General features: G+C 45.7%; 1 protein-coding gene across 1 annotated transcript in view; it reads left to right on the forward strand.

Annotated features, from left to right (window-relative positions):
- Positions 1 to 3,480: 3,480 nt before the first annotated feature.
- The window catches only part of FSTL4 (follistatin like 4), a 220,783-nt gene continuing 211,645 nt past the window's right edge, over positions 3,481 to 12,618 (forward strand). Inside the window, exons 1-2 of the mRNA XM_065644047.1 lie at positions 3,481 to 3,557; positions 9,038 to 9,173. Of these exons, the coding sequence (XP_065500119.1) occupies positions 9,045 to 9,173 (129 nt within the window). The 5' untranslated portion in view covers positions 3,481 to 3,557; positions 9,038 to 9,044. The remainder of the gene's footprint in view (positions 3,558 to 9,037; positions 9,174 to 12,618) is intronic.

Here is a 12,618-nt window from a genome sequence, read left to right on the forward strand (position 1 = left end):
AAAGTAAGAGATATACAGTTGGCATGGATAATTTTATGCACTGTCATAGTGAAAAGGCTTTGCTAAATGTATGTAGGCAAAGATACACGCTGTCATCTTAATGAGCAATTAAAAGATGGACTCATAATAATTGAATCATGACTCTTGTCACATTTTTATTTGTTTAATATCTTTAGTTTTGGTTGAATCTGGTTTTGAGTTCTTATTTTAATCAGGTCTGATTTAGGCTCTTCGTTCAAATAACTAAAAGTGATGAGCATGAATCTTCTTGTTCTATTACCTCCTCAGCTTCTTGTTTCCAATGAATACAATGTTCTCTTAAAAACTCATGTTTAATTACTGCGTTTAGCTCGCAGGGCTGGACGAGGCGGGTGTGTGGCTGATTCTCTGTGATTCAAAGTTTGAATTTTCAAAGAGGAGTCCTTATCTTCCTCTTCTGAAGGTCACCTAGTAGATTTTGGAAGGACTTCGGTTGGCTTAGGTGGTTACCAGTTAATTTCTTTGCTGGTAGAAATCAGGGAGTCTTGGCTATGTGCATAGTTCTTTTTGTTTGGTTGGTTTTGTTTTGTTTGTTTTATAAATTAAAAAAAAAAAAGTCCAATAAGACACCACCATCTGTTCTTCAAAACTCTTTCCTTTAAACTAACTGCCGTGGTCACCTTCGAGTGCTATCGTATCTTCAGCGGTAGGAGCTCTGCCTTGCCAATCTGTTGTTTAATATTTCTCACCAAATTCCTCAAGTTTCATCAGTCAAAGCTGACAACAGGTTGCACATTTCCAGCTCCTCTCACCGAAGTAGATGAGACCAGGACTGGCCTAGGTGTCTCCTTCTTCACAGTCCTCAAATGTGCCCACGTTATATTAAACATATTGTCACTAGCACCTTCAACACCTCTGAACTTCTAGAGTGTTTTTACTTGCTGTCTTGTTTTCTGTGTGTATTTTTTTTTAACTGAGTGAAGAGGAGGATGCTTAATTCTCATTTAGTGAAATCCTGTATTTTAAGAAAAAAAAAAGGCAAACTTGTTTTCCCCCTTTGTCTGCATAGGAATCTTTCTTTCCTCAAATCTGTCCTTAAAATAGACCATTTTTCTTTTCCTTCTAACTCAAAGCACTGTTTTTTGGGCCTCTCCAATTCCCAGTTCAAAGGAAAGCAACAATTATTTTGCTTCAAACTCATCCAGCCCTGAAGATGAGGAATTTATCAGTTTTTCATTGCCAGTCCCCTCTGGAGCAAGCAGCAGTTTATTTCCCCAGTTTGGTAACAGAGCTGTTTGCTCTGCCCAGCCTTTGTGGGCGAGTGAACCAGTGTGGGGGCACAGAAGCCCCCCCTGCAAAGCTCCCACAGCTCCTGTTCCAAAACGCCCCTTGGGATGCAGCCAGGCTCCCACGGGGCTTTTAGAAGGTCTCAAGACAGATTGAAAGGGTTTAAGACAGAGGAGGATGAAGCTGGCCGGAGGATGAGGGTGCGAGGCGGGGGTGCCTGGTGGTCGCTTTTTATAAACAGTATTTTCAAACGGTGGGAAAACACCAAAAGATTTTGAAGCAAAATATCAGGGCCCAAGTGTGCAAGAGAAGACACTAAACACGACTGCTGGTACCGAACTGTGCCAGCGGTGGGGAAGGGAAATCTGGGCATCCTGAGATCCCTGGATTGGGAACACAGTTGCCTCCCTCCGCTGTATCCTCCAGCATGTGCGGATATAAATAAATAGGGGCTGTGCGGATGCTGCAGATGTCTACTAATGCACCTCGTGTTTATGTCTGTCTCTAAGAGATCCAGAGAAATTACTAAATACTTCAAATTGACAGCACAAACATCCTTTCATAGAATAAACGATGTCGGTGAGTGGCAAGATGTTTCTTCCTTCACTTCAAGAAATGGGGAAAAGTTGTCTCTACTGATATTATTTCCAATTTTTTCCCTCAGGAAAGAGAAAAAGATTTCACTGAAGAGAATGTGTTTGTCTCTGATTAGATTTCAGCTTTATTTTTTAAAACCACAGACCTCTAAAACCTATAGGGCCAGCTATGAAATATGCAGTCGTTTCTTCTTTTAGGATACTCTACAAAGACGTCCTTTATATTGCCCATACACAATTCACAGTGGATACTCCCCGTTTTATAACGTGATTTCTTTTTTAATCCAAACCTTAAATCAACAATTGCAGAGAGTTTCCTTCCTGAAAAAGGAAACCAGAAACAAACAAACAAACAAACCACCCCAAACCAAACCAACAAAACAACGAGAACCCTTACAAGCCTTTGTGCGTGGTTTGAGTATAATAAGCTCTATTTTTTTGGTAAACACTGAAAATATTTTGGAGGTGCTGCATTTAAGAGGCCAGAACTACAGATGTGAAAAATCCCAGAAAACCAACCTGTCTGATCACTTGGTATTTCCTGCAAAGAAAATAAAAATTAAAAACCCCCTTACTCTCAGGAAAGAGCCTCTTCTCCAACCTCATGCCTAATGTTGTGGAATGAGGTTTTGATAAGCAGATTTTCTTCTGGACTAGACCGGGTTTCTGAGAGTAGCCTGTGTCTTTTTAAACGTCTCAACTAGGGAGTCCTGTCCTTTTCATGCCAGAGCCAATGACAAATCCAATTTAACTCAGCAGGATCCAGCTGTAAGAGTCTTTATAGGAAGAAATACACAAATTGGCCTGTTTTATCAGGTCTTTAAAACGGCTCATCTCCTTCTGTTATTAATTGTGGGTGTTACATCGCCTTTGTGATGTGTCCAGTTTGCGCCTATTTCTCTTAGCAACCTTTGAAACCAAACACCCTAAATCCTCTTTGCTTCTGCAGTTCTTGCTCTCCCGTAAACATCCAACCTTTTTAAAAAATAGATGAGAAATGATTATATTGATTTTTTTTTTTTAAAACCAGATGCGATGGTGAAGAGGAGAACGAAGGAATTTCAATGTTTGCCTTTCCGTATAACCACTGATATGCGGAAATAGAAGGAGCACTTCACGAAACAGCATGCTGCTGTTGTGCAGTGCAAGTTCACAGCGGGTTACGGGGAAAATTCGGTGTCCCGCAAGGGCACTCCCGTTTTACGGACACACGCTGGGGGTCAGTGGTCTCCTCCCGCCCAACCCCGGGGCAGCCTGCGGTCCGCATCGGCTCTCCAGGCCCCGGGGGCTGCCTTTGGGGTTATCAGAGCGCGGGTACCGGCAGCAGCACCCCGAGGCGCTGCCCACCCCCGCGGGGCATCCCCCGCGTGTTTCTGGCACCCGCGCAGGCACGTTCCAACGACGGGTCCCGCGCCCCGAGGGGGCGGCGCCGCCGCTCCTGCCCGCTCCGTGCGCCGCCCCCGCCCCGCAGCGCCCCGACGGGCGCCCCCTCCGCTCCCCTCCCCGCCGCGTGCCCCGAGGGGGCGGCGCCGCCGTCCCGGCACAGGTGCCGGCGATTGGGTGGAATATGCAAATGCGGCGCTGACGTCAGGTGGCTCCGGCCCAGAGAGCAGAAATAGGGCCGCCCCGGCCCGCGCCGCGGACTCGGCCGCTGCCGCTCCCGTCCCGGTCCCGCCGCCCCGCTCCGCTCCCCAGGTGAGTGCCGCGGGGAGCGCTCTGCCGCGGCTGCCCGCCCCGCCCCGTACCGCGGGGTTCCGCTGCGCGCTGCCCCGCGTCTCCGCGCACCCTGCGGAGCGCTGCTCTCCGCGCCCGGGCGGAGGGGAGAGCCCCCGCGGGAGCCGCGCCGCTTTCCTCCGCCGTCCGCTCCGCGGGGGGTGCGCTCGGGGCTGGGCAGCCTCCGGATGCTGCTGCCGCCGCCGCCCCCTGCGGACCCGCCGTCCGCCCTCTCCGCGTCGCCGGGCTGGGCGCGGTAACAGGTGGGCGCCCCCTCCCCACCCCGCGCCCCTCGGCGTGGGGAGCGAGAGGTGGAACTGCCGCCCGTGGGGTGGACGCAGCTCCTTCCCCTCGGACGCGGAGGGCGGGGCGGCGGTTCCCCGGCGCTGAAGCTGCGGGGCTGCCGCTGTCCGTAGCGCGCGGGGCCGGGCGGCGCGTCCCGCCGCGGTCGCGAGTGGGGCCGGCGCTTCCCCCCGCGGCCCCCGGGTGGCGCCGTGGCGCCGGCGGCCGGTCCCGCGGAGCGCCCCGTCGGGGCCCGCTGCCCCCCGCTGCCGGCGGGGCTGCCCGGGGGGCGAGGGTAACGCAGCGGGGCGGGAGCCCTCCCTGCCCCGGGCGACCTTCAGCCTCCGGTGCCTCCGTGCGCAGCCAGCGGGTTGAGTTTGCAGCCGGCAACAGTGAGTGATGTTGGGTATTTTTATTTTTCTTATTTATAAGAGATTCTGGGCTCCCTTCCCAACTTGTCTGAAATGCTCCTGTTTTTCCGGTGATGTTGGCGCTGGGTGCCCAGCCGGAGGGTAACGGAAGGGATGGTACGCGATGATTATGAGCATAACCTCAGAGCAAACCCGTGATTGAGATGTAGCAAAGTGTCACGGAGGCAGCCTTGAAAACAAAGGTTAAATACCTGTGAGATTTGGGAGCTTCTTGGCAGTCCTTCATCCCTGCTGGACTGATGTCCCCTGCATTTCTTCTGGGAAACACTGAAGTGTCTTGGAGGATTTAAAGCTCAAAGGAAGCATTCTTATGTATGCTTTTGCTCAAATGAAATGTCTGGTTTGTAGTTAAACATCACAGCTGATTCCAATGAGTTCTCAATGTAAACTTTAAGTATTTACATAAGATACTGCAGATAGCTGACTGAAATTGTTGTTTGGCTTCATTGTGTCTCGCTGAAAGGTTATCTTAGAACTGCTTTTCTCCTTAATTTTATAGCACTTGTAGCACTCAACGAGAAATTATGCACATCAAAATTATTTTGCAGGTCATAGAAATGCTGTTTAGATAAGGCTGAAGCAATTGGAGCAGTCGATGGCAAAGGAACTGAGAACCAGATTCTTATCTGGTGTTAATAGAGCCGATTTATATAGATGTGATGGTCTGGTCCAAATTCTTTCCTTTTGCTATAGCAACAGTCATAACTTCAGGTAATTTAGTTCAACCTCTCTATTTCTAATGTGAAGCTTCGTGGAAATTAATAAAAGCTATTGTGAAACATCAATTTCTCAATACTAAAGAAATAAGATGCAATTTAAGTAGCCCAGAAAACAAAACAAATGACTGCTTTTGGCAAATTCTTTAATCTTATTACAGTCACACTAATTGAATTCTTAAAGCTTCTGTGTCATGGAGGAAAAAGTTGTGGCTTTGCAGCGGTAATCTAGCTGTTTGCTCATACTGCATGTCACAGAAGTGCTTTAAAAAATTTTATTTTGTACTCAAATGGCCAATGTGATTAGTCCCCTTCCTTTTTCCAAGGTGACCTTTGTTGCTTGAGCAGCTCTAAAACCTGTGCCTGTGTCTTTGGCTTGGGTCTGCTTGCTGTGGTTCCTCTTCATTCAAAGGCGTTGCACCAATTTTCTTGCGAGGTGAGACTCTCCCTGTGGGGTTGGTGTCTGCGCAAACCTATCCAAGCTCGGTGTGGATGTTCTGCAATTGCTGGTGCGACGACAGCACCTGCGAGGCTGTGTGGCACTGCATGTGGAAGTGAGATGTTGTTTGAGCTTCTTCAGATAACTGTGTGTGGCATGGGACTGTTGTGCTTGTGGTAGTATTTATTGGTAAAGCAACGCCAGCTGCAAGGAAGGCTGTAGTTAATGCTGTTCTAGTTCAGAGGAAGGAAGCACTACCTTTAGGTAAACTTCTAGGTTTTGTGTAGTATCTTCGTCAATGTAAGGGTCAAAATTGCTTTGGAAGTAATTCCCCTGAGACTAAAGGAAATGCTGCAAATAGATATGGGGCTTGACTTTGTTTACTTTAAAGTAGTCTGGTTTAATTCTAGTATCTGCATTACAGTTACTAATTTCTGCATTGCATAGTAGATTAAAATCTATTTGTTCACACAGATTGCTAAGAGCAGGTATGTGATAAACCCACATCTCCTCCTCCAGCTCTTGAGAGACTTCTAGTGTTTAGCCACAAATGTTGTTCATGTGATTTTTTTCTTTTGAGCACAGCTGCTTTTTTATGCAGACATGTCCATATGCAAGCTTTGTGTCTGGGCAGTGATGTCCACACACGGTCACATCCAGCAAATCTGTGCCTTGTTCAAGTGAAGAAAGGGAGCTGGTGGTAAAACTCGTCTGAGTTTACAGTGGTGGTCAGGATCTATTCAATCAATTTGAATTTTTCTGTTGATTTCAGGGAACTTTAGACTGCAATCCAGTTCATATAATCTGGCTGCTGTAACTGCAGACCAGATTCTGCTCAGGGGAAGGTGATGCCAAGGTGTGGTCTAGGATGCCAAGCAACATGGAAATGCTGTATGATTTCGGAGTTAACCCTCACTTGATATTTATGGTGTGCATTTGTTGCTTGGTTTAGGCTATTCAGATATATAACATATGTTAGTGCGTCCTCTTATTATTAGAGCAATTAGTGTACTGTCAGTTGGTATGCAATAAAAATAAGTAATTTCTAAACTGATTAGAAAAACATGTTCTACAAATTCCATTTATAAAACAACTAGAGTTTCTAGCAGGTGGAGGGTGCCCTTTCAGTTTCATCAGTGTTACAAACATCTTAATCCAAACACCATCATGTTTTCTAGCAGTTAATTATTTACTAAATATACATGAAACTAGCTAGTCCTCTGTTTTGCTCTACGATTGTAATTTCAAGCAGTGTATGAGTCAGAGGTCTCTAGAACTGAAATAGTTGTATTTGCTGTGGTGATATCACCCGAGCATACAAAATACTTCTGTAAAAAACGTGAGAAATAGTATTGCTGTGCAAGAGCAATTCATAATATAACAATGTACTTGTCGCTTATTGATATAGTGACTTTGGTTTATTAAACATTTATTTGTAGCCCCAGTAACATTACATCTGAGGCTTCTAATTGGAATTTAGAAAGCCTAATAAATTTTGATTTCGTCCTGAGTGCTCTCAATTCAGGGTGTTTACATTAATGCTGAGAAAAAGCAAAGCCTGAGCTCCACGGGTGTGTGATGTGCAGTGGCTGTGGGCTGTACTCATTCCAGTGACGATGTGTCTTTTGGCAGATTAAATAACTGAGCCCAAGTCAGCACTGGTGTAACTGGTCACGGCTCCAAAATTAATAGTGATGTGCCAAGGCTTGGATACACCCTGCAGCAAGCACATGTAAAACACTGTAAAATGGGCCCTGTCAAGATGAGGTGTGTCATGGTGACTTAATTCTGCTGGGCTTAATTTTGCTGTTAGCAGGTAACTTGCCTTGTTAATACATATTGCTCAAACCAAGCAGCAGCCTGTCACTCGCATGCTATAGAAATGCCATCACCTGCTTCATTAAGTGGTCATTAGGCTTCATTGCGGGTCTGTGTTGGCATCCTCTGCAGCTGCTGTGAAAGGTCAAAATTGCCCTCAGCTACCAGAGAAATGGTATCAGGCCTGAAGACTCCTTTGGTATTTTTATCGTGAAAAGTAATGACAGAATCTGGTGTCCTGTTCCCAGACAAGTTCAGATAAAGTACAGCACTCCCCTGGCCGAGCTTCCAGGGCACCAGTGCAGGACTGTGCATGTATGAAACACAAGGTAGTTAGTTCCATCAGACAACATTTTGAGTGACTCTGTTGGTTTTGCTTCCAAACTCATTCAAAAAACCACACAAGGCAAGAACCATTGCTCGAAGTGGATGCTGTTGGGGTGGAAACCCTTGCTCGCATCTTCCCGGTCTCCTGCAGCTGGTGTGGGGCTGTGGTGGGGCACTGCCAGGGAGATGATGCTACTGGTGAGCAGGATGAGCTGGTGAGGAGTCTGGAGCATGAGTGTGATGGGGGGGAGCAGCTGAGGGAGCTGGGGGTTCAGCTGGAGAACAGGAGCTGAGGGGAGACCTTCTGATCTCTGAACTGCCTGAAAGGAGCTTGGAGCATGGGGGGGTTGGTCTCTTCTCTCAAGTAGCAAGTGGTAGGATGAGAGGAAGTGGCCTCAAGTTGTACCAGGGAAGGTTCAGATAGGACATTGGGAAAAATTTCTTCATGCAAAGTCTTGTGAAGCACTGGAATGGGCTGCCCAGGGCAGTGGTGGAGTCACCATCCCTGGAGGGGTTGAAAGATGTGTAGATGAGGTTCTTAGGGTTTAGTGCTAGAGCTAGGTTGTGGTTGCACTTGATGATCTTAAGGGTCTCTTCCAACCGAAATGATTCTACGAGTCTGGGAGGAGCTGGAAATCTCTCTGGGAGAGAGGCAAATGAGTGGAGAAATCGCAGCCCCAGGTGGAGCTCACCTTTGTGGTTGAAGACACACATCAGCCCTCTTTGGCACAGAGTTTGTTGCAGTGGGTTTGGTGACCATCTGGGCAGGTGCCCTCATCTGCTGGACGAATGACTGTTCTGTCAGCTGTCAGAGCCTGGCTTGCTTGCTGGCCCCGCAAGCCTGATCTCAGCCTAAGGGGGTGGCGGGGGCTGTATCTGCTCCAGGCAGCATCATCCTCTCAGTCTGAGGGGAATACTGATATTTTCTATCATGTTGCTGGAAGCATCCAGTGGTGAAAAGTGAATGTGGGTATCTGGAGCTTTCCTGAAGATCTGCTGAGGGTACAAGTGTGAATTACTATGAGTGACCCTGTGCTGCTGGGGGTTCTGCAGTTGGGATAAAGTCACCCTTTGGCTTCTGCTGTACCATAATATCATGTTGTGATGCGGTTTGCTTCTGGCTGCAGTAGTTAGATTTAGAAATCCCAGGGCTCTGGTTCTGCAGGTGCTGTGTGGGAACAGACTGGGAACAGCATGTCCCGTGGAGGATTGCTTTGGGGTAAATGTTTCACAAAACTGCTGCCATGTGGGAATTCATTGCCAATACACTGGGAGCAAAACAAGAAAATCGGTGTTCTGTTACATGTGCTATGGGAATCTGCAAAGCTACATCTGCACTGACCGAGTGTGGACGTACACTGTCAGCTGAATCTTCAGCCGTGCTGTTGAACCTGACCGGGGTTTCGTTGTGAGAGGATTGTTTTATGGCTGTTCTCTTGTTTTCAACAGGCGTGAAATGATGAAATCAAGAAGCTTTTGGTTATCTCTCATATTGCTTGGGGTTTTCCCGTCGGTCACGAGGGGATGGATGGACACGGACAGGAGCAGACGGCTGTATTCGGATGCGGGGAGGTTGCATCAAGAGGTACTGTACCCCAGCTGCTGCTGCAGCTATAACTCGTGTTTCTATTTTTACGCTGTACTTGGGCACTCCATACTGTGAAAACAGAAAACAAGTGAGGGCTTATCCATGTATATTTGTGTTAAACACCTGCTGAGGGGGTCAGTGAAGAAGCAGTGAAGCCGAAGCTCTTATACTTTTTGAGTATCCTGACATGGTTCTGGGAGTGAAACTGTGCGTCTCGCCATTGTGGAGATGCTGTCTTTGCCCCAAAGACTTTACAGTATGCTCCGTGTTGGGGCTGCTGGGACCAGTTAAACTCAATTTAATAAGCAAACTTTGTCCTGTCTCTTCGTCTGGGTGACTGGACCTTCAGGTGAGAAACCTGAAACAAGTCCATTTGCTGCTTAAAACAAGGAAAACTGAGCCATGGGTGGCTCTGAGAGAGCCGCTGAAGTAGCTGCCCACAGCGTTTTCCTCCTGATTTTCTGGTGTCAAACCCGTGCAAAGCACAGGACAACTGGAAAGGGACTGAGGGCGGATGGTGGCCACAGCAAGGGATGGTGGCTTGATGGAAGGTTGGACTCCTCATGCATTAATGTGGGGTGGTAGCACACTTTTCTGCATTCAAGCCCTGGGCTTGTGGGAGTGGAGAAGCAGTTAAACCAGTTTCCAGTGCCGAAGGTGACAGTGGTGGCTTTCATTGCGATGACATGGATGAAGCAGGTCCCTGTTCTGGTCTGTGTCCAGTGCAGGCTGTCCCAGCAGGGACGGTGGCTTTCAGGACCAGAACCTGCAGCCTGGGTTTGCTGTACAGATGCGGGTAGGCTCAGATTTTCAAACGTCTTGAGTCTGAGGTGTGCGAATAGGCCCTAAAAATCCAGAAATAGGACTTTTCATGGGAAGAAAATAATGAATACTGAAACAATTTTTAGTTATTTAATTAGCTCCTGATTATCACAGGTTTGCTAAATGATTGCTTGAATGCCTGGAAGTGGGACGTGGTGGGGGAGGCAAGGACAGGAGACTCTTGTATTTTTGTAGCTGCCATTGCCTAGAACACTTACACACTGGCAGGCATGTTAATTGCTGCCAGGCTGATGATGAACCCTTGATGGATTTGTTCTGCAATTGGATCTATTTAAGCCTCAGGATTTTGTTCTACTTGGAGACTCACATTTGTCCCAGTCACATCCCATCTACAAGTACCCACAGTTGTGTGCATTGTTTCAATGAAGCAGTTTAAGCCAATTAAAAAGATGCTTTTCACTGCTCGGTGGGACTTGAAAATCATTTCAATGGAGTTGGAGATTCTGCAGTTCTGAGTTTTGTCTCAGGTGTACTTTTTCCTTGAGGTATCCATCATCTGTTCTGTAAAAGTGAAGAAAAACATTCCCCTCCGCACCTCCACTGATAATTTGTTGCTGTGTAGACTTGGGTAGTTCATTGGCACTCAAACATGTTCTTGTACCGTCTGATTGTTTTTTTGCTTTTTTGTTTTGTTAAAAATAAATATTTTGCATGCTTTTGCATTTAAAAAAATCTCGTTCTTCACTAGTGCATATTAGTTTTGATCTTTTTGAGAAAGTTACTCTGAGGAATTAAATTTATTACTCAAATGATTTACTTTAACATAAATTTTAGAACTATTATACAACTTGAAAGACATTAATTCATTTGATCTTCCTCTATAAACCATGAAGTTATTGTACCAATTACTTGATCTTGCTTGAGGTGAAAGGATCTGTGCTAGAAATGTATTAGTTCAGGTTTGCACAGAATTTAACAGATGCGAATATTACAATTTTAAATGTACAAAGTATGCAGTTAAAATAGCTTCAAGGGATGTAAGTCATAATGCAGATTTTTTAAAAAAATAATTGTACAGAAAGCTTGTTCCACAAGAAAGTGTTTATCCAGTGTGGCATCAAACACCAAGACGAATCTGGCAGCCCTGAACATAGGTTTCAGGTAGGTCAGTGAAATGGAGATAACTGCTGTTTTCTCTCAAAAGGTGTTTATTTTAGCTTTCTGTAAATAGTTTAGCCATAATACCTTTTGAATAATAGAAACCACCTGAAATCCCTTTCTAGTGATATTGGGCTTGCTTTGATTTGGAGCTCCTTGTTCACAAGAAGTGTTTATAAGTTACGAAATTTGTGGTTTAGTTAATATGTAATTCCATTAACGTGTGTTTAAAACATTGAATTGCAAATAGAAAACCTCTTAGCAATTCACTAAAATCACTTTAAAAGTACATAAAGGGTTAATTTACAGGTCAAATAATTTGAAGTGTGCTCTGATCTAAAATTCCTATGAATTTGATCAAAGGAAATGCTTGGGTATTGGTCACTGACCCTCACTAATACTTGTTCTGATCTACATAGGAACAAGTTTACTGAATCAAAAACATTGCTTAATTTATGTTCAGATTGCTAAATCAATTTCTTCATGGTCCATGGTAGAATTATTGCAGCTGGGCTTTGCATTTCTAAAGGAAAAATAAGTCTTGAGGCCATAGATTGCGATATACAGCCCTTCTGCATGAGAAATTAACTCTTAGCATAGCAGTGGTGTATGTTTTCCTGATGCTCAGCTTTCCACCTCTCCAATTTATGGAGTGTTCCTGAGAAGAGGTTTGTTTTCTGAAATCATCTTAGTCCTGATTAGAATAGTTAATACACACATGCATGCAGTCTGAAATTCCTTGGGTGTAGAATGAATAGAAAACCTAATTAAAAGGAGGACAATGTTAGTATTTAACTGAAAAGCTGCAACTTTCCTGGTCCATATTAATTTTGGAGAACATTGCTGTCACCTTTATATTGGGGAGCTTCTCATAGGCTGGTTCCAGAGGGTGCTGGAAAGCTCTGGAAGCTTCTGGTTGCTGCACATGGACTTTCGTGGAGCGATTAATAAGAGGCACAACTTCCCAGGGCTGAACCATCATGGGACTAAATCCTACTGAGTGGAATATGCGCCAAAATAGCTCAATATGAAGAGCTCACCACTCTTTTGGGCAGGTTTTGCCTGTGCCTTCAGCAAGGCTGATTCCATGCTGAAGGTGGACATTTCAGAGCTGACCACGTTTCATGGACAGCTCTGTGCTGGTTTAGAAGGGCTTTGAGTTGCACCTGAAGGACCAGGTGCTGCGATCTGGGGTCACCTCTCCTTTCTTGAAAGGAATTCTCAAAAATGTAGCAACCAGCGGTGGCTGAAGGCAGTTTCCAGCATGAGAATAGCAGAAAAGAGAAATAACCTGGATCTGAAATAACCCTGGAGCCCAGATTTGAAGGAGAACTTGGCCAGGAGGTTCTGATGGAAAGCCAGTGGTACTACTCTACTGAGTCTCTACAAGATAATCCACACTAGTAGCTCAGAGCTTTTTTTTTGTTTTACATACTGGGGTATTTTACAAAAACATATTATTAAATATTGAAATTTGACGGTTAGCTTTCCTTCTGTTCCC

The sequence above is a fragment of the Caloenas nicobarica genome, chromosome 13 (genome assembly GCF_036013445.1).
Source record: "Caloenas nicobarica isolate bCalNic1 chromosome 13, bCalNic1.hap1, whole genome shotgun sequence".
Taxonomy (NCBI): domain Eukaryota; kingdom Metazoa; phylum Chordata; class Aves; order Columbiformes; family Columbidae; genus Caloenas; species Caloenas nicobarica.